This window comes from Ranitomeya variabilis, chromosome 7 (genome assembly GCF_051348905.1).
Source record: "Ranitomeya variabilis isolate aRanVar5 chromosome 7, aRanVar5.hap1, whole genome shotgun sequence".
Lineage (NCBI taxonomy): Eukaryota > Metazoa > Chordata > Amphibia > Anura > Dendrobatidae > Ranitomeya > Ranitomeya variabilis.
Genome location: NC_135238.1, coordinates 135,624,976 through 135,648,235, shown reverse-complemented (window position 1 = coordinate 135,648,235; position 23,260 = coordinate 135,624,976). Strand labels below are relative to the sequence as shown.

The 23,260-nt window shown below is 40.7% G+C and overlaps 1 protein-coding gene across 2 annotated transcripts in view; it reads right to left on the bottom strand.

Annotated features, from left to right (window-relative positions):
• Positions 1-23,260, bottom strand: part of CPO (carboxypeptidase O) — a 593,649-nt gene that overhangs the window by 330,507 nt on the left and 239,882 nt on the right. The window contains exon 3 of one of the 2 annotated variants that reach the window (XM_077275735.1): positions 8,324-8,410. In XM_077275735.1, the coding sequence (XP_077131850.1) occupies positions 8,324-8,331 (8 nt within the window). In that variant the 5' untranslated portion in view covers positions 8,332-8,410. The remainder of the gene's footprint in view (positions 1-8,323; positions 8,411-23,260) is intronic. The other variant, XM_077275733.1, reaches the window with a different exon arrangement.

Here is a 23,260-nt window from a genome sequence, read left to right as displayed (position 1 = left end):
TTTAAGGTTCTGGACAGGTGTCTTTTTTACTGATAACAAGTTCAAACAGGTGCCATTACTGCAGGTAATGAGTGGAGGACAGAGGAGCCTCTTAAGGAAGAAGTTACAGGTCTGTGAGAGCCAGAAATCTTGCATGTTTTCAGATGACCAAATAGTTATTTTCCACTATAATTTGTAAAAATAAATCTTGCCAAATCAGACAAGGTGATTTTCTGGATTTTTCTCATTTTGACTCTCATAGTTGTGGTCTACCTATGATGTCAATTACAGGCCTCTCTCATCTTTTTAAGTGGGAGAACTTGCACAATTTGTGGCTGACTAAATACTTTTTTTCCCCACTATGTTATATTTCGTTTATAACTCTTAGGAATTGTTAAAGACTACAAATTGTGTACAAACATGACCACCTTTTAATTAGAGAGTATACAGAATGCAATGAATGGTCAGAAGTGATCCCAAGCCCAATCTTTTGATAAGTAAAAGTCCTATAGGTTATACCCATGCTTATAAGACACATATGACATTTCCATCTGAATTTGCAGATGTGAAATTTGAAGCTAAATGCAGTTGAAAGAAAGTGGTAGACATGACCAAATGTCACTTACATGCTGCGGACATATTATGGACAAATATTGGCTTTTAACCCCTTACATTTTGATCATGAGCACACATCAGATATGTTTGTCATGCTGATTGCTCACTACTGCATTTGTGCGTATGCAATCAACTGTAGGAGCCCGACTGATATACCCAAGCCTGCTGTATCTGCTAGGGCCGGCGTTCTTCCCAATCCTAGCAGTTTAACCCCTCATGTGCCACTGTCAGCGCATTAAGAGTTTATCAGCAACAGATAAGGAGTTTGCCAGAGGGAGAGCGCTCCATCTGTCAACTCATCAGCACCTACAATGCACAATTTCAGGGTCCTAGTGGGTTCCTATGCAAACCGGAAACCTGACAATATCTACATCTACAAGTAGTTGCAGATTTTTCCTAATCAGCTTAATGGGGAAATCAAAGTTTTAAAAAATATAAAAGAACCACTACATTAACATGCCCTGGCATTCTGCTTGATTCCCTGCAACTGCTGCCAGTCTTAGGCTTCTGTGATGATATCAAGACCAATGTAACCGAGGCATCATTGCAGGATGCTGAGTAGTGCAAAGACATCAGAAAACAAAAAAGAGAGAAATAGAAATGAGAGATGAAGTTAATATAGTGCATTACTCTGTATTTTCTCTACATATTGCGCTGTTTTATGCAGGGAAATCAGCAGCAAAATCTAAATCAACATCAAAATCCACACTGTTTGGTGCTGTGGGTTTTCTGTTCGATTGGCGGCATGGACAGTGGCTTCACCATTACAGCCATAAATGCCGCAGTGTTTCAGAGTCAAACATATCTGTCTGTAATGTTGAAGCCAATGTGTTATACAGGCTGCCCGTGGATCGGGAAGCATGTATCGGATGTCAGGTTCCCTTAAAAAACTGTAAAAACTACAAATACACTGCGTGCAGAATTATTAGGCAAGTTGTTGTTTTGATCATATGATACTTTTTATACATGTTGTCCTACTCCAAGCTGTTCAGGCTTGAGAGCCAACCACTCTTTAAGTAAATCAGGTGATGTGCATCTCTGTAATGAGGAGGGGTGTTGTCTAAAGACATCAAAACCCTATATAAGGTGTGCTTAATTATTAGGCAACTTTCTTTCCTTTGGAAAAGACTGGGCCAAGAAATATCTTAAGACTGACTTTTCAAAGGTTTTATGCACTGATGAAATGAGAGGGACTCTTGATGGGCCAGATGGATGGGTCAGAGGCTGGATCAGTAAAGGGCAGAGAGCTCCACTCAGACTCAGATGTCAGCAAGGTGGAGGTGGGGTATTGGTATGCGCTGGTATTATAAAAGATGAACTTGTGGGACCTTTTTGGGTTGAGGATGGAGTGAAGCTCAACTCCCAGACCTACTGCCAGTTTCTGGAAGACAACTTCTTCAAGGAGTGGTACAGGAAGAAGTCGGTATTGTTCAAGAAAAACATGATTTTCATGCAGGACAATGCTCAATGCTCCATCACATGCCTCCAACTACTTCACAGCATGGCTGGCCAGTAAAGGTCTCAAAGAAGAAAAAATAATGACATGGCCCCCTTGTTCACCTGATCTGAACCCCATGGAGAACCTGTGGTCCCTCATAAAATGTGAGATCTACAGGGAGGGAAAACAGTCCACCTCTCGGATCAGTGTCTGGGAGGCTGTGGTGGCTGCTGCACGCAATGTTGATCGTAAACAGATCAAGCAACTGACAGAATCTATGGATGGAAGGCTGTTGAGTGTTATCATAAAGAAAGGTCACTAATTTTGGGGGGTTTTGTTTTTGCTTGTCAGAAATGTTTATTTCTAAATTTTGTGCAGTTATATTGGTTTACCTGGTGAAAATAAACAAGTGAGATGGGAATATATTTGTTTTTATTAAGTTGCCTAATAATTCTGCCTAGTAATAGTTATCTGCACAAGCAGATATCCTCCTAAGATAGCCAAATCTAAAAAACCTCACTCCAACTTCCAAAAATATTAAGCTTTGATATTTATGAGTCTTTTGAGTTGATTGAGAACATAGTTGTTGATCAATAATAAAAATAATACTCTAAAATACAACTTGCCTAATAATTCTGCACGCAGTGTATTCTTTATCTTTAAGTCACAATTCATACTTACAATTGCATCAAACTTTGCAAAAAAAAATTTCCAATTATTTAAAAAAAATGTAATCCCATCTTTAGTCGGTTTATAGCAAAATGGTGAGTAAGAACCAGGTAGTTACCTAGAGAAATCCAGGAATAGCCTTCCGTGACCTAATTCTTGGTAAATTGGACACAAAGCAGACTTCAGGCAATCCATTATCTCTTACTCACACTTATGCCGATTGATTCTGTATAATTACTTTTCGTTGGTCACTGTTTCTCTCTATAACTTACGATACATGCCTAGTGGACACAGGAAATGTGTCGTTCCTGGACTCCATGGATCCTAATCCTGGTATTCATACTTATCTTTGTCTTAATTTGCCTGAAGGTCATTTGAGTCTGCTCTGTCTACAAATCAATCTACAGCCACCACATTAATACCATATTTAATTGAATATTTGTCTGATAGAAATCACGGATGAGTTACACAATATTAATAATTGTCAATGGTCATCCATTCTTCACCCCCACACGTTTCACAGCCATAGGAACAGCAATACAAGCAGTAATTAGACTGTCTGCAGGCTGGAGCTAGGGCAATCTAATGCTGAGGAATATATTATTTCTCTGGAAACATTGCTGGACTTCATAGATGCTTTATGGAAAAATCAATAAATAACAGATAGAGGTTAGATTCAATATAGATAACTGGATTACGTAGGGAGAGGAAAGGATTAAATAGATAAGAGTATTATAGACATGTACAATATAGGATTATATGGCTAAAAAGATTATGTATGTGAATGATAGTATGAGCCGGGTAAGTGACTGAACGGCACTGCAGCCGATGTCTTTCCTATCAAATACTTGTTATATTCCAATATCTGATATGCCGTAGCAGTATAGGAGTTATCCACAATATCCCTCGGAGAACGTGCCACCGTTCTTCTTTTTCACAGATTTTTGTGCACAGTATTTAAAATGGGCAAATATAAGCCTTAGAGGGGAATTCATCAAGGCTTGGGGTTCATACTTTTAATGAAATCTGTGGATGTGTCATTTTACTCCAATTCTAAAAAGATGTTACATCCTTACTGGTGATCTTTAGGGTATATAATAAAATCCACGAGACATGGCCATGGTATTCACTACTTTTCAGTCACCTCTGCTCCCTTATTTGTAGAATGACTTTGAATATGTGCGCAGACACGCCGGAAACACGACAGTGAATACTATAACGCGTCATGTGGATTTTAAGTCTTGATCTATTCCCTGTTGATTTCCAATAAAGAAGCAACGTCTTTTAATAAAATCTGAGGATGTGAAGTTTTCCTCTATTTAAAAAAAGTTGAGAATCCCCAACAGGACCCCACATGCAGACATGGTAAGATCATAAGCATTTTTCTTGTGTTTCATGGAATCTGTCAGCAGGTTTTTGCCAAATAATCTGAGAGCAGCATGATGTAGAGACAGAGACCTTCAAGTAAATGGATTACTGAAAAAAGGATCAGTACACAGACTCTATACCCTCTATTATTCACAGACTGGTTGCTAGAAGTTAGGGAAATCTCCATCTCTTTTTCTTGTTGCATAAGAAAAAATGGTAGTTGTCACTGATGGAGAGAATGGATGCACTGAGCAAAAATTTAATAAATCTTTATCCAGCAAACTGATGAAAACGGTCAGTTTTTTAAAGACCGAGAAAAAGGTCACTGCTGCGTGAATACGGCCATGGACTGATTTTATTATTTTCCACATTCCAAACCTTTGGACTAAAAAACTTACGGTAGATATGAAAAATGTCCTTAACCCCTTTCTGACATTAGACGTAGTATGTCATATGCGATCGGCCACGCTCACGGGGGGAGCGCGGCCGATCGCGGCCGGGTGTCAGCTGACTATCGCAGCTGACATCCGGCAACATGTGCCAGGAGTGGTCACGGCCCGCCCCCGGCACATTAACCCCCGGCACACTGCGATCAAACATGATCGCAGTGTTCCAGCGGTATAGGGAAGCATCGCGCAGGGAGGGGGCTCCCTGCGTGCTTCCCTGAGACCCCCGGAGCAACGTGATGTGATCGCGTTGCTCCGAGGGTCTCTTACCTCCTCCTCACTGCAGCAGGCCCTGATCCAAAATGGCCGCGGCATCCGGGTCCTGCAGGGAGGTGGCTTCACAGCGCCTGCTCAGAGCAGGCGCCGAGAAGCCTGGATCTGTGCACGTCAGATTGCCGATCTGACACAGTGCACAGCAAAGTGTCAGATCAGCGATCTTACACTATAACATGATGCCCCCCTGGGGCAATGTTATAGTGTAGAAAAAAATTTTTTTTACATGTGTAAAAAAAAAATTCCAAAAAAAAATAATATATTGTTCCTATAAATACATTTTTTTATCTAAATAATAAAAAAACAATAAAAGTACACATATTTAGTATCGCCGCGTCCGTAACGACCCGACCTACAAAACTGTCCCACTAGTTAACCCCTTCAGTGAACACTGCAAAAAAAAAAAAAGAGGCAGAAAACCGCTTTATTATCATACCGCCAAACAAAAAGTGGAATAACACGCGATCAAAAAGACAGATATAAATAACCATGGTACCGCTGAAAACGTCATCTTGTCCAGCAAAAAAATGAGCTGCCATACAGCATCATCAAAGAAAAACTAAAAAAGTTATAGTCCTCAGAAAAAAGCGATGCAAAAATAATTATTTTTTTATAAAATAGTTTTTATCGTATAAAAGCGCCAAAACATAAAAAAATGATATAAATGAGGTATCGCTGTAATCGTACTGACCCGAAGAATAAAACTGCTTTATCCATTTTACCAAATGCGGAACGGTATAAACGCCTCCCCCAAAAGAAATTCATGAATAGCTGGTGTTTGGTCATTCTGCCTCACAAAAATCGGAATAAAAAGCGATCAAAAAATGTCATGTGCTTGAAAATGTTACCAATAAAAACGTCAACTCGTCCCGCAAAAAACAAGACCTCACATGACTCTGTGGACTATAATATGGGAAAAATTATAGCTCTCAAAAATATTTTTTGCAATAAAAAGCGTCTTTCAGTGTGTGACGGCTGCCAATCATAAAAATCCGCTAAAAAAACTCCTATAAAAGTAAATCAAACCCCCCTTCATCACCCCCTGAGTTAGCGAAAAATTAAAAAATTAAAAAAATGTATTTTTTCTATTTTCCCATTAGGGTTAGGGCTAGGGATAGGGTTAGGGCTAGGGTTACGGCTACGGTTAGGGCCAGGGCTAGGGTTAGGGCTAGGGTTAGGGCTAGGGTTGGGGCTAGGGTTAAGGCTACAGTTAGGGTTGGGGCTAAAGTTAGGGTTAGGGTTGGGGCTAAAGTTAGGGTTAGGGTTTGGATTACATTTATGGTTGGGAATAGGTTTGGGATTAGGATTAGGGGTGTGTCAGGGTTAGGGTTGTGGTTAGGGTTACCGTTGGGATTAGGGTTAAAGATATGTTTGGATTATGGTTTCAGTTATAATTGGGGGGTTTCCACTGTTTAGGCACATCAGGGGCTCTCCAAACGCGACATGGCGTCCGATCTCAATTCCAGCCAATTCTGCATTGAAAAAGTAAAACAGTGCTCCTTCCCTTCCGAGCTCTCCAGTGCACCCAAACAGGGGTTTACCCCAAGATATGGGGTATCAGCGTACTCAGGACACATTGGACAACAACTTTTGGGGTCCAATTTCTCCTGTTACCCTTGGGAAAATACAAAACTGGGGGCTAAAAAATAATTTTTGTGGAAAAAAAATGATTTTTTTATTTTCACGGCTCTGCATTATAAACTGTAGTGAAACATTTGGGGGTTCAAAGTTCTCACAACACATCTAGATAAGTTCCTTGGGGGGTCTAGTTTCCAATATGGGGTCACTTGTGGGGGGTTTCTACTGTTTAGGTACATTAGGGGTTCTGCAAACGCAATGTGACGCCTGCAGACCAATCCATCTAAGTCTGCATTCCAAATGACGCTCCTTCTCTTCAGAGCTCTGCCATGCGCTCAAACGGTGGTTCCCCCCCACATTTGGGGTATCAGCGTACTCAGGACAAATTGGACAACAACTTTTGGGGTCTAATTTCAACTGTTACCCTTGAAAAAAATACAAAACTGGGGGCTAAAAAATATTTTTTGTGGAAAATAAAATAATTTTTATTTTTAGGGCTCTGCGTTATAAACTGTAGTGAAACACTTGGGGGTTCAAAGCTCTCACAACACATCTATATGAGTTCCTTAGGGGGTCTACTTTCCAAAATGGTATAACTTGTGGGGGGTTTCAATGTTTAGGCACATCAGTGGCTCTCCAAACGCAACACGGCGTCCCATCTCAATTCCTGTCAATTTTGCATTGAAAAGTCAAACGGCGCTCCTTCCCTTCCGAGCTCTCCCATGCGCCCAAACAGTGGTTTACCCCCACATATGGGGTATCAGCGTACTCAGGACAAATTGTACAACAACTTTTGGGGTACAATTTCTTCTCTTACCCTTGGGAAAATAAAAAATTGGGGTCGAAAATATCATTTTTGTGAAAAAATATGATTTTTTATTTTTACGGCTCTGCATTATAAACTTCTGTGAATCACTTAATGGGTCAAAGTGCTCACCACACATCTAGATAAGTTCCTTAGGGGGTCTACTTTCCAAAATAGTGTCATTTGTGGGGGGTTTCCATGTTTAGGCACATCAGGGGCTCTCCAAACGCAACATGACATCCCATCTCAATTCCAGTCAATTTTGCATTGAAAAGTCAAATGGCGCTCCTTTGCTTCCGAGCTCTGCCATGCGCCCAAACAGTGGTTTACCCCCACATATCGGCGTACTCAGGAAAAATTGTACAACAACTTTTGGTGTCCATTTTCTCCTGTTACCCTTGGTAAAATAAAACAAATTGGAGCTGAAGTAAATTTTTTGTGAAAAAAAGTTAAATGTTCATTTTTATTTAAACATTCCAAAAATTCCTATGAAACACCTGAAGGGTTAATAAACTTTTTGAATGTGGTTTTGACAACATTGAGGGGTGCAGTTTTTAGAATGGTGTCACACTTGGTTATTTTCTATCATATAGACCCCTCAAAATGACTTCAAATGAGATGTGGTCCCTAAAAAAAATGGTGTTGTAAAAATGAGAAATTGCTTGTCAACTTTTAACCCTTATAACTCCCTAACAAAAAAAAATGGGGGTTCCAAAATTGTGCTGATGTAAAGTAGACACATGGGAAATGTTACCTATTAAGTATTTTGTGTGACATATCTCTGTGATTTAATTGCATAAAAATTCAAATTTGGAAAATTGCAAAATTTTCAAAATTTTTGCAAAATTTCCATTTTTTTCACAAATAAACGTAGGTAATATCAAAGAAATTTTACCACTATCATGAAGTACAATATGTCATAAGAAAACAGTGTCAGAATCACCGGGATCTGTTGAAGCGTTCCAGAGTTATAACCTCATAAAGGGACAGTGGTCAGAATTGTAAAAATTGGCCCGGTCATTAACGTGCAAACCACCCTTGGGGTAAAGGGGTTAATGCTTATTGTTCTTGTATGGACAATTACAATGGCAAACAAAATGGCACCTTTCCATTGTGGCATCATTTGGTCAGTTGGTGCAGAAATATGCTTACCTTACCATAAGCCTCTCTTTTCTCCCAGAGCTTGAGTCACAGAAGTACGCCCTGCATCAAGATTGTATTGTGTCCCTCCAACAGATTCTATTAAAAAAGGGAAAAGAGAATATTAGACTGCAATTAAGATAACTGATTAAGATAAAAATGGAAGGTGACAGGTTTTCTTCAGAGCACATTGTCCTAAGTGATGGGTCGTCCATGAATAACAGGCTGCGGTCTCTCCTGTATTGTATTTGTATTGTATTGCAGGTACTTAGGAAAGGCATCAACCTCTAATATTAAATAAACTGCAAAACAGTAGACCTTAAAAGCTTGTTCTGTGAGGTTTCTACAGTGCAGAATGTAAAGGGTTAGGGTTTCATCTACCAAAATGTCCAGAGGAGAATGTCAACTAATTCATTATGCAAAAATGTTGACAGGTCAATGGTGTCAAAGTGACACATCTGGTGTAAGGTCAAGGATGCTGGAGAATCATCAAAAGCCAGATCGTCGTGCAGCAGAATTGCATAGACAAATACATTCAATGTCAATCACCGTTCTAAAATAGTATGCAGAAATATTAAAGAATTTACAACAAAATATTCAAAATATTTGTACAAGTAATTTACACAAATCACAATTAATGATATAAGCATATAGCAGTGTTTGAGATCCAAAATTGACACATGTTTGTATCCTACGGTTAATGTCTTGGCTTGGGTGAGTTTTAGTTCCTTTTACTCTTGTATGCCAACCCAGTTACTTTGCGGTGCCGTGGACGGAAAGATGAGAGATGCCACATTTATTTAAGGCAGTTTATTCGTCAATGCATTTCAAAGAATACAATTTCTTCATCAGGACAAGCCAATATAGCTATTGTTATTGCTATTGACTTTTTTTCTCGCTACGCCATTTAGCGATCAGTTTAATCCTGTTTTTTATTGATAGATCAGGTGATTCTGAATGATTTTTTTATTGTTTTGTATGAATGGGGAGAAAGGAGGGTGATTTGAACTTTTATTTTTTAAAACATTTTTTTTTTACTCTTGGCATGCTTCAATAGTCTCTATGGGAGACTAGAAGCTGCCATAACTCGATCGGCTCTGCTACATACAGGTGATGATCAGATCACCTGTATGTAGCAGAATTACTTGCTATGAGTGTCGACCACCGGGCGGTGCTCATAGCAATCTGGCAGTGACAACTATAGATGTCTTCCGGAGACCTCTGGTTGTCATGCCAACCCATTGGTGACCCACGATCACGTGATGAGGGTCATCGATGGGCGGATTTCCGGCACAATTGCTGGAAGTGCGTGTTAAATGCCCCTGTCAGTGATTGACAGGGGCATTTAAAGGGGTTAATAGCCGTGGGTGGATCGCGATTCCACCCGCGGCTGTCCCGGGCATATGTCAGCTGTTCAAAACAGCTGACATGTGCCTGGAAAAATGTGGGCTCACCACCGTAGCCCACATCAAAGGGAGGGTGTCCGACATTGGCGTACTATTATGCATGATGTCAGAAAGGGGTTAAACATGTACTGTAGACACAGCATCTATGTAATTCACACCCAAAAACTTGGAAAAAAAATTAAGGGAAAATGCCTGGAAAACGAGTGTTTTGAATGCAGCGATTTTAATGCAAATAGAGCAGGTTTTAGCTGCAGAAAAAATGCAGCAAGAACTGCAACAAAAAATACTGCATGTGAACATAGCGCTAGGGTGTGTGCACACATTAAGTACTTGTTGCTTACATTTCTGCCTCAAAGATGTGTCTAAAATGCTGCACAAAATAGGCGCATATTTGTACAGTATCTTTTACTTGCATTTTTATGTGTTTTTTGCCTGTGTTTTTTCCCTATGTATTGGAATTAGAGATGGGCAAACTCAAACAGTAAAATTCGGCATCCATACCAAACACCTACTATTCTGGCACTCTATAAGCAGAAAAAAATGACCAGCACATCTCAACTAGTGTGAATAGGTGCCAGCTAACATAACAGTTCAAAGAAAATATAAAGCTGCATTCTCGATTGTTTAGAATGGTACATCTAGAAAACTGGAACTGCTTTACTACCATAGAACATTGATTAAGTGCTATATTATGTACAGTACACACCAAAAGTTTGGACACACCTTCTTATTTAAAGATTTTCCTGTATTTTCATAACTATGAAAATTGTACATTCACACTGAAGGCATCAAAACTATGAATTAACACATGTGGAATTATATACTTAACAAAAAAGTGTGAAACAACTGAAATTATGTCTTATATTCTAGGTTCTTCAAAGTAGCCACCTTTTGCTTTGATGACTGCTTTGCAAACTCTTGGCATTCTCTTGATGAGCTTCAAGAGGTAGTCACCGGGAATGGTCTTCCAACAATCTTGAAGGAGTTCCCAGAGATGCTTAGCACTTGTTGGCCCTTGCCTTCACTTTGCGGTCCAGCTCACCCCAAACCATCATCTCGATTGGGTTCAGGTCTGGTGATTGTGGAGGCAAGGTCATCTGGCGTAGCACCCCATCACTCTCCTTCTTGGTCAAATAGCCCTTACACAGCCTGGAGGTGTGTTTGGGGTCATTGTCCTGTTGAAAAATAAATGATGGACCAACTAAATGCAAACCGGATGGAATAGCATGCTGCTGCAAGATGTTGTGGTAGCCATGCTGGCTCAGTATGCCTTCAATTTTGAATAAATCCCCAACAGTGTCACAAGCAAAGCACACCCACACCATCACACCTCCTTCTCCATGCTTCACGGTGGGAACCAGGCATGTAGAGTCCATCCGTTTACCTTTTCTGCGTCGCACAAAGACACGGTGGTTGGAACCAAAGATCTCAAATTTGGACTCATCAGACCAAAGTGCAGATTTCCAACTGGTCTGATGTCCATTCCTTGTGTTCTTTAGCCCGAACAAGTCTCTTCTGCTTGTTTCCTGTCCTTAACAGTGGTTTCCTAGCAGCTATTTTACCATGAAGGCCTGCTGCACAAAGTCTCCTCTTAACAGCTGTTATAGAGATGTGTCTGCTGCTAGAACTCTGTGTGACATTGACCTGGTCTCTAATCTGAGCTGCTGTTAACCTGCAAATTCTGAGGCTGGTGACTCGGATAAACTTATCCTCAGAAGCAGAAGTGACTCTTGGTCTTCCTTTCCTGGGGCGGTCCTCATGTGAGCCAATCTCTTTGTAGCTCTTGATGGTTTTTGCCACTGCACTTGGGGACACTTTCAAAGTTTTCCCAATTTTTCGGACTGACTGACCTTCTTTTCTTAAAGTAATGATGGCCACTCATTTTTCTTTACTTAGCTGCTTCTTTCTTGCCATAATACAAATTCTAACTGTCTATTCAGTAGGACTATCAGCTGTGTATCCACCAGACTTCTGCACAACACAACTGATGGTCCCAACCCCATTTATAAGGCAAGAAACCCACTTAATAAACCTGACAGGGCACACCTGTGAAGTGAAAACCATTCCCGGTGACTACCTCTTGAAGCTCATCAAGAGAATGCCAAGATTGTGCAAAGCAGTCATCAAAGGAAAAGGTGGCTACTTTGAAGAACCTAGAATATAAGACATAATTTCAGTTGTTTCACACTTTTTTGTTAAGTATATAATTCCACATGTGTTAATTCATAGTTTTGATGCCCTCAGTGTGAATATACAATTTTCATAGTCATGAAAATACAGAAAAATCTTTAAATGAGAAGGTGTGTCCAAACTTTTGGTCTGTACTGTACATGTGGAATTATGAAGAATTGGAAAAGCAATATTGCTATAGGAAAATTTACAGTAAAAAGAAGTCACTTAGCACATAAATTGGCCAATGAGCCCAACTGCAACGTCAATGCATACCTGTTTGATGGCAGTAATGAAGTTCCAATTTTCTAGATGTACCATTCTAAACAATCCAGAGTGCAGCTTTATATTTTCTTAGAATTGTTATGTTAGCTGCCACCTATTCACACTAGTTGGGATGTGCTGGTCAGTTTCTTCTGTTTATAGCAAACTCATGTGACATGTAGTGTTCAGGCACAGAAGCCCCCCCGAACACCGTGTGTTTGTTGCTCTGTCATGTGCATTACAGTGTGGCAAACACTGCTTCTAATGGATGGTAAAATCATTACCGCCGGTCATTCATGGTTCCCACACTGTCAAATGATAGCGTGAGCCCGCAGCTATGATCGGAGGTAAAAAGTTTACCGGGCACTGTTGTTGGTTGATGTGGCCATTGCTCCCATCAGCCGACTCCTACTGACGCTAATAAAAGCGAGAGTAGGAGCGGCTGATGGGTGTATTCATTAGCCTTCGCCTGCGCTCAAAATAAATAATTTAAAAAAATGGCATGGGTTTCCATGTATTTTGACAACCAGCTAGGCAAAACTCACAGCTGGGGGCTGCAATTCTCAGCTGTCCGCTTCAGCAAGGCTGGTTATCAAGAATAGAGGGGTCCCCATGCTATTAGATGCTTGAATTTTGGAGCTTTGCATGGGTCTTCCTACTTGCCCTGTAGCGGTGGCAAGTGGGGTTCATATTTGTGGGGTTGATATCACCTTTGTATTGTCCGGTGACATCAAGCCCATGACTTAGCAATGTAGAGGCATTAAGTATTACTAATCCTATAGTTATATTATAAGTAAATACACAACTAGAGAGTTCACCGTGAGAATTTCACTGTGGTGAATTTGAGCTGTGGTGACCTCGCCTCTGCACCTTGACACTTTTTCTCATTGTGCTAGCGGTGATCTCGCAAGAGGAAGGTCACCGAAGTTCATTGGCCCAGATGAGAATGCAGCCTCAGTGACCGGTGATAACCTTAATGAGGTCACCGCTGCTCACTGATGCAGTGCTCACAACAGCTCATTCACCAGTGGTTCTCAGTCTGGACGGTCATATCTTGGCCCCGTCCAGGTTGAAAACTATATATCCCCTGACATGGATTATGTTGTGGGACAAAACGTTGGACAGGTGAGGGATATTGTTGTTTTTTGTTTTTGTTTTATTAGAGGAGATAAGGGATTCAGTGGAATGGGCATTAGGTGAGTGTAATGCTATATATATATATATATATATATATATATATATATATATATATATAATATGTTATTTATAAAAGAAAAAAAGGAAAAGTGTGTGTTTTGTTTTTATTTCAAATAAAAAACTTTATTCTGGCTATGCCTTTATTTACCATACAACTATAGGATTAATAATGGATAGATGTCTTATAGACGCTCCTCCATTACTAAGCTGTGGGCTTGATGTCACCTGACAATACAAAGGTGACATCAACCCCACAAATATGAACCCCATTTGCCACGGCTACAGGGCAAGTGGAAGACCCAGATAAAGAAACAGAATTGAGAATTGGTGCATCTAAAAGATATGCCTTTTCTTGGTGGCTGAGGGGTTACTATTTTCAGGCTGTGGGGGCCAATATCCATGGCATCTTACCAGCCTGAGAATACCAGCCCACAGCTGTCTGCTTTAGCAAGACTGGTTGTCGAAAAGGAGGGGAGCCCCATGCCGTTTTTTTATTATTTATTTAAATAATTTAAAAAAACAGTGTGGGGGGGCCCTCTATTCTTGATAACCAACCTTGATAAAGCTGAAAGCTGAGGGTTGCAGTCCCTAGTTGACAGTTTTACCTGGCTGGTTATCAAAAATACAGGGTAATCCAGGTTCTTGTTTTTTTAAATTATTTATTTAGAGAGCAGCAGCTGGCTGATGAACACTCCCATCAGCCGCTGTCTGCTTTCACTGTTATTAAGAAAACCTACACAAAAGAAGTCCTCCAATAAATTCATATAAAATGTATATTTTATTGAACCATATCTAAAAAATATTTAAGATGGGATAACATCATACAGAAAATAATGTAAAAGCAAGCAAACATTGGGCAGAGGGATGAATCAGGTCCAACAATAATAATAAATACATAGAGAGCAACAATAGGGTTCCTCGGTAAATAAATAAATGAAAGCACAGTGCTTAAAGTAAATCATGTGCAAAAGTGCATGTGAATAAGGACCAAACACATCCTGCAGGACTGGGTGAAATTATTTGAATAATATAATGCAATGCATAGTAAGTAAGGTTATTTAGGATCTTTATAAAACAAGAAACATTTCTCTGCACATCATAGCCAAACATAGAAACATATTAAGGAAAGTACATGATAAGTGTTGGCTGAAAAGTACATATAATTACCCAAAGTCCAGACTGCCACATATAATTACCCCCCTGTTGTGGGTGGGTCTCTTGAGGCTGCACGCGTTCTATTGTTGAACTATTGTTACCTTTGTGGGTAGTGAGTATTTGCTTTTACCCACTGCCTTGACTGGTTTTGTTGTTTTTATAGTGGTGTGTGGCACGGCCGCTATGGATTGGGATGCTCGCGAGGCAGCCTGGCGGGCACAGTCACAGAACATATTTACCTCAGGGGAACATGTTATTCCCGACTCTGACTTCAACCAACTTTCATCTGAGATTACGACAGCTCATCGAGCGGGTATCAGGCTCTGGTGGAATATACGGAGTCTGGAAGAGTATGTTAAGACTAACATTGTACCCCGTGGTTTAAGAGTGTCCATTTTTCCGGCTTGGGAACCTTCCCGTGACTTTCAAACAATCTGGGAACAGGGACTGCTGAAATGTTCGGGCATTATTATTAATATGCTTTTGGAACACGATAGAAAACTCCTTGCTGATACTAAAGTCAGAATTAAGGAGTTGGAATCAAGATTGACTAAATTTGATGATACTGCCCAGGTCCAGCCCTTTAAGGTTAAACTAAAGGGTACCTTGGATAAGTATGACAATGAGATCATGTTAAAAAAGAAATCTAAATTTTTAAGGGACCGCAATGACTTTGAGGCACAGAGAGCTTTTAAATGGAGACACCATGGTAATTCAAGACAGGGCCCCAAGACTCGTAACATCGGAAGTGCCATGCAGATGACTACAAGAGGTATGGATGGCACTTCGGAAAGCGATTTTTTATCTTCGGCAGACAGCGAGGCCGACGCCGGGTCCGAAGGGGGCGGAAGTGCCGTGGCCATGTCAGCACGGACAACTCGGTTTGGGAATCGCCGGCCGGCTGCGTACAAACCACACAAAGGTTACCGCAAATAGGAGCTCCTCGAGAAGCCATACTTTCATCTGTGGACAATCAGGTAGTCTCTGATGTTTTACAAGTAGTCAATTTATCTGATTATGTGCTTTCTCCTGTCGAGCTCTCTGTACTACAGCGGGGTCTTACGTTTTCACCGGTACACCCGCTAGACAAGTTCACACTTGTTAAAGACCTTTATTTATTCTGTCGGTGCCTTGTATTACAGGTCCTTCATAACAGACCACACATGATGGAGGGCTATGATCAAACAGAACAGATGGTTTTTCGTGATTTGTTGCAGCTGTTACAGGAAAACGAGTCAGATAGTGGTAAGAACTTTTTCCCTTTCAAAAATAAATCTAATGTGACACCCCCGTTTTCGCTTGTTCCTGCCATCAGGGTTTTTTTTGAACTCACTAAGCGGGACATCATGGCCCTGCGTCCACGTCCTTCCATTATGGGCAATCTTAATAGTGAGGAGAAACGAGCTCTGTATGGACTCAGATCCAATACTGCTTTCCTTATTAAGGAGGCGGACAAGGGTGGTAATGTTGTGTTGTGGCCCCATATACTCTATCTTGAAGAGGCCCAACGTCAACTGGGTAACAGCTGTTTCTACAGGAGGCTCCCTTCGGATCCCACAGGGGTTTTTTCTGTTAAGTTTAGGCGTCTACTTGAGAGAGCAAGGGACCTTAACATCATTGGTCATCAGGAGTTTAAGTTTCTTTGGGTGGAAGTTCCGATCACGGCAACATTTTATATGTTGCCGAAAATCCACAAGTGCCTACATAAACCACCTGGGCGTCCTATTGTGGCAAGTATAGGTAGTTTGTGTGAAAAAGCTGGTGTCTATGTTGACCATTTTCTCCAACCAATGGTCAAGAACCTACCGTCATTTGTTCAGGACTCGTCGCACTTTATTCGCATTTGCCGTGAGATTTCATTACCCTCTCAGTGTTTGTTGGTTACATGCGACGTCGAGTCTTTGTATTCCAACATTGGGCATGCAGACAGTGTCACAGCTGCCTTATACTTTTTTGATCAACTTGAACATTCTGACCGTATGCACGATTCCTGGATAATAGATCTCATGGAATTTATTATGAAGCACAACTACTTCTTGTTTGACCGTACCTACTATCTTCAAACCTCGGGGGTGGCCATGGGCGCTAGATGTGCCCCGGCCATTGCCAACCTCTTTTTAGGCTGGTGGGAGGCTACCATGGTCTACCCCCTTGAGGATTTTAAGGAACACGTGTGTTGTTGGAGTCGTTATATCGACGACGTGTTCTTTATTTGGAAAGGGGACGAACGGGGGTGCAGCAAATTTATTGATGCCCTAAATAATAATGTGCATAACATTATTTTAACATATTCTTTCTCCCCTACGACAGTTTCCTTTTTGGATCTACAGGTTCTGGTCAGTGGCAATGAATTATCGACAAAGTTGTTTCGCAAGTCTACTGCGACTAATAGCCTGTTAGACTACAGAAGTTTTCATCCTAAGCATACTAAAGATGGCGTTCCCATGGGACAATTCCTAAGAATTCGAAGGAATTGCACCTCTGATGAAGACTTCCGAACAGAGGCCCGAGGATTGACAGACCGATTCAGGCAACGACATTATCCGAAGAAGAGTATCTCTAAGGCCTTTCAACGTGCGGCTCTGAATACACAAGAATCTCTACTAGAGCCTCGGAACAAGATACGTGATGGTAAGTCTAGGTTCATTACCAACTACAATGACAACTGGTCACAGATTCGAGGTATTCTTCAAAAACATTGGGATATTCTAGCCACCGATTTACATACGTCTCCAGTGGTGGGAGATCGACCCCTGCTTACAGCCAGGAGGGCCCCAAATTTTCGAGACTTGTTGACAAATAGTCACTATCAAAGACAGACGACTAGATTACATCGGGGTGTAGCACTGCATGGTTCTTTTGCCTGCGGTGATTGCAACGTCTGCCCTCATATGACTCCAACTAAGGATTATTTCATTAGCCCCAAGGATGGTAGTAAGCATAAACTACGTTCTTATATTAACTGCAAAACATCTTATGTCATCTATGCTTTGATTTGCCCTTGTCAACATATTTATGTGGGCCAGACCTCTCAAGAGCTACGCCGTAGGACTCAAAAACATTTTTCCACTATAAATTTGGCGGCTATAGATTCCGCCAAAGGGAAAATGCTAACTCCAGTTGCTGCACACTATCTAGCTCATCATGATGGCCGGGTGTTGAATACCAAGGTTATAGGTCTGGAAAGGCTTAAATTATCAAATAGGGGGGGAGCCTATAAACGGTCCCTCTTACAAAAAGAGGCTCGTTGGATTTTTAACTTGGGCTCTATTGCTCCCGCAGGATTAAACGAAGAACTGCTTTTTACCGGATTTCTGGGCTAATATACCATCGGACGTGACTAGATATGGAGGATGTCTGCCATGTATTGTCTCAATATTTGGATTTGTCCCTTGGAGAATATGTATGGACTGTCCTATGTGGACTTAACGTCTGGATTTATACTCCTAAGCTCCTAAGGATTTTGAAGTGCCCGACTAGAAGGTTCCTCCAGTGACCTGTGTACATCTGATATACGATCTTAGGAGATGGTTCCTCGAGCGACTCGTACTTCTTGTCATATTGTTTTAGTGGATTTTTGTTTTGTTGAACTGTTTTTGGTTTAGTTGAGATTCTCCATGTGGCTATGTGCAAGCCTATTATGGCTTTTTATATAGGGTACTATAGATCTTTGGATTCTTAGGTCTTATTATCATATAGATCCTAGGACTGGCTCATTAGGTAGTTGGATAAAACAATTGGGTTCTGGAACATTGTTAGCCTTTAGTACTGGCTCATTAGGCAGGTGGATAGATTTCTATTCCATGCTGGGCTATATATATATATTTGTATAGGCCCTGAGCCTGTTCTTACTTCTTTTTTCCTATGAGCTATTATGCCTCATCGCACATACTTGTACTTATTTATGGATATTATAACAACATTCTTTTTTATACTAATATGTATGTTTTTTATACTATGAGATAATAAAGTTGGCTTCAATCACTCTGGACTTATGCTCAATGTATTCACTTCGTTTGTTGTACAGATGTGGCTGCTTGTGTTGAACTCTCCGGAGAGTGTTTGTTGTATGGTTGAACACATATGACACACTTATATATATAAAAAATAATAACACAATAAAATATCCCTATTTCCCCTCATTCTGGGTTTTTTTTGGGTTTTTGCGTGTTCACTTTATATATGGGTCTTTGTTGTCCTCGAATTTCGATTGGGGACTATTTCATTCTTACACATCAGCCTCTTATACATTTATAACTGGCCCTTTCCTTACAGCTTTGCGGTTTCTATGGTGCCGGCATGAGCGTCTGTGTGGCTGGCTATTATTCTCCACGCAGGCGCCTGCCCACACTCTCCCTACGGGAGGTATAGTTTTGGACGCCGCTGGTTGCCATGGTGCCGATTTTAGCATCTGTGCGACCGGTCATATTATGACTGCGCAGGCGCTTCTTTTCCTGTGCTCCGTATGGTAGGTGGAGCTTGCGGCACCGCTTATTTCTATAGCACCAGTCTTACTGGCTGTGCGGCCGTCTATTAAGTGTTTACGCAAGCGCCTTTGCTTCTTCTCTCCTGATGGGAGGCGGTGCTCTACGAGAGGTGCGGCCTCTTGTCTTATTGGTCCCTGCTACGTCACATGTCTGTGCTACTCTCCTGCTCCTTCCGGTTGGCAGTGCTACACACACCGGTATGTCGTTTTACCTCCATGCTATGTGTATATAAGCTCTGTACTTGTGCCTCTTACACATTCCCTGAGGAAGCCCGGTTCGCCGGGCGATACGCGTGGGATATCTCTTCACACCAGGTTGTATGCACGTGGCAATCTCATTATGAGCTACCATTAGTGCTATTTATAGGGTTCACTGCCCCTCCCTTGTCCTGTGTATTCCAGGACCTTGGTCTTGTATCTGGCTTAAGTTACGTATTTGTGGGAATTTGTTCATTTACTTCCCTGCTTGATCCTATTAGCGGTCTTTACTTTGTCATGGCCGCACGGGATATTATCTTATGAGCCAGTTAGGTTAGAAAGTGGGGGTTACCTTATTCTTATACATGATTCAACCTGCTGTGGTTTGTGTTGTATTTTAAGTATGTTTTATTTATTGTTTGGTGTGTTTTAAGTGTACTAATAAAGTATTTATATATATATATATTTTTTTTCTTGTATTATTATTATCTGGATGGTGTGCATATCATGCAGTGATGCTTTTTCTATATTTATTTCCCAGACTGCCACAACGTACCCCCTCAGGACTTCTGGAGGACTTCTTTTGTGTAGGTTTTCTTGAGTTTCACGGTTCTCCGTGTTTATGGTCTAGGGCACTTTTTTGTGTTCTCATTGTAATTAGAGGCAGCAGGCGTTGGCTGATGGGAAAAGTAGCCATCAGCTGACGCCAATGACCGGAGATAAAATTTTTACCTCAGCTGTGGGCTCATTTGATAGTGTGGGAACCGCTGCTGTCTGACAGGCAGTAATAATTTTGCTGCTGATCAGAAGCAGTGTTTGCCGTGCTGTCAAGCAAATGACAGTATGGCAAACACTGGATGTTCGGGCCCCCCATTCAAGTTGATGGGGTCCGGGGTCCGGTCCGGGTACTGCTCTATTCCCTGAACCCGAACTTTGCTTAACTGCTAGGCTGAACTCACCAGACCCAAAAATCCAGGGGTCCGCCCATCTCTGCAAAAATGCTGACAGAATTGACATACTGCAAATTTGAAGATATTTCAAATCTACAAGAAAACAATAAGCAACATGGGCATGAGACTTCAGGAATCTTACTCTTTTTGTGGCAAAATTTCACAGAAAAAATGCAGCAAATGCTCAACGTGTGCACATATCATTATGTAGACTTTAATGGATCCACTATGTGCTAGTGCAGGTCTTGAGAGGACCGGACATCCAGTGTGATTCTCTCTTGTGGCATGTCCCATCTCCTCGGCCCTGCACTTAAGCATAACTATACAGGATTTGGATGCAGATATTATAATCTAACCAGTATTATTTTTGACATTTTGGTTTACAGTAATTTTTTAAAAGAATTGACAAAATGGGTCTATGCACCAAGAAGGTATCTGTGTCATGTTGTAACTGGCACCAATAGGTTAGCAGTATGTCCTTCAAGTGTGATGGGGTTGGAAATGCACGGAGGTCTTTGAGGCTAGGGTGAGGCCAAAAGGTCCTTGTGGCTCAAATAAAAATACTAAGAGTTTGATTCATTTATGTATTTCAACAAGTTTTCTGAAGTAAAACACTTTTTCAAGCCAGTCTCAGTCAAATCCATTAAAGTATGTGGAGCATGTGCCGGACAGGGAATGACGGCATTCTTCAACAGTTACGCCACTTTAGTGATGTAACTTATGCCAGAAATGTTAATCCAGTGCTTCACTGGAGTATCATTTTTTGTGAGGTACGCAGAGGCGCCCACCACTCAGAATATGTATCAAATTCATGAAGTTGTGTGCATCTCTTAATGAATTTGGCGCATCTTACCCCACCACGTTCCTTCATTAGGACTGGTGTGTACAATGCCAATCTTAATGTATCAGTCCCTAATACTATTGAAGCCTTGTAATGGATAATTGAATTTTAATATATTTGTCATGTGTTTGCATCTGAACTAATAAAGATTATGACATTTTAAGAATTCTTTCAAGCTGGAGAAAACTGTGTTTACTTGAATTATCTTAGTGGATGAGCCATACCCGCTCCATGTACTCTTGTTTGAGGCCTGTGCTAAAGGATTACTGAAGGCTGATTAACTCTTTCTCTGCTATAAAGACCTATGATAATTGAGGGCCCTGTTGGAGATACTGCACTGGGGAAAAGATATTCACTAATATCCACATCACTGGTCTTATTGTTATGGCTAATGTGTATTTTCTATTTTTGGCTTCTCATAAACTTCATTTGATGCTGACATTGTCTCTGTACTGTGTGAGTCAAGGATGAAAATCCACTTAATGTTCTTGACTATAAGTAAATGCTGTACCATCCATACTAAAGTGTACATTACAAAACATAGTCATATGCTCTTATTTATCTATTATGTATGACATATCCTCATAGTCTTCTATTATACAGTATATTTAAAAAGACAAGGAGGCGAATTTTGGTGTTTTCGTATCACTTTGGATCAGCAATTCCATAATCGGGTGGCGATACTAAGGTGAAGCCCCAAGTTCATAAAAAAGCAATCCTTTGAAGATTTTTTAAAATACATCTGTGTATTTGTGTATGTAATATAGTGTGTATGTGTTAATATACACGGTTAAGCAAAAACGTAACACTGTTTTAATCTTTTAATTTCAGGCCCAAATGTCACCATCCACTACTGTTTCGAACATGAAACAACCATCATTTTATAGACAATCATCTTGGCTATATCACACATAAATTTGACTTGAAACTATTTATCATATGATTAGTTATGTAGAATCTTGTTATACCACTGCATTGTTTACTGTTTTACTTCTAAAAATCTAAATTTTAATTTTTAGAATTTTGTTAGTATTTTGTAAATCCACCTTTGGCTTTCAACACTGCCTGAATCCTTCAGGACATGCTCTCGATCAGATTCAAGCATGTCTCAACCAAAATCTGATACCATGTCTCTTCTACACGTTCCCAAAGTTGGTGCATACTGATCGACTCCCTTGAGCATTTTTACAGCTTTTTCTTCCACTCTACCCATGAGTCTGGGGACTGTGGTGGCCAATCCAGCACCTTTACCTCATTGCCATTGAACCATTTCTTCACCAATCTCGACGTATGCTTTGAGTCGTTGTCATGCTGGAACACTATGCCATCCTTTTTTTAATACCTATAATACTCAAGTGTACGAAGTAACTCATCGTATAGGATACTACCAAATAGCTCAGCAATGAGACCACAATCGATTGTGGTCAAGTATCAAATTCCTTAGGCTGTGAAACAACCCCATATCATCAGGCTTCCTCCACCAATTTTGGAAGTTCCTTCAATTTCTCAATCCCTTTTTCCCTTGTTTCATTCAGACCCATTTGCACCCATCAGAGCCTAGGCTATTGATTTTCGTCTCATCGCTCCAAATCACCCGTTTCCAATCTTCTGCTGTCAAAGTTTTGTAATTTTTTGCAAACTTGAGCCAATGCTTCTTATGATGAGATAGAAACCGAGGCTGCTTCTTCTTTTTTCGGGCCATCATTCCAGACCTGTTTAACTGTGTCTCACGGTGATGCATTGACATTTGTGATCTCACTATTACGAAGCATAAGAGACACCTTCACTGCCGTGTCTGTCATGCCAGAACTGAGCCGTTGACTCCAATATTTCGCCTGGATGTCCACCTCTTGGTTTTTGAATGGATGGGCGGCCATCATTTCATATTCTTCCAACTGTCATGGCACTGACATGATGCCATTTGGCAATTTTCTTGGCCAAGACACTGCTATCGATGAGCTGAATGATGATATTTCTCTTTTCTTGGGAAATCTTCTTCATGGCTGCTCCTCGATTCGAACCAGTGACATTTAGCTTGGGAATCAACCTAATAACAAACTGAGCTATTAGGGAATTGTTACAACAGGTTGTAATTTGTACTATACCTGAAGAAAAATATTTTTTCACTTATAGGTGCAAAACAGTAGCAATGCAGTGACATGGCAAGAATCTGCATAACTAAACATATGCTAAGTACTTTCAAGTCAAATTTATGTATGAGATAGCCAAGATGATTGTCTATGCAATTAGGGTAGTCTCATGTTCGAAGCAGTAGTAAATGCT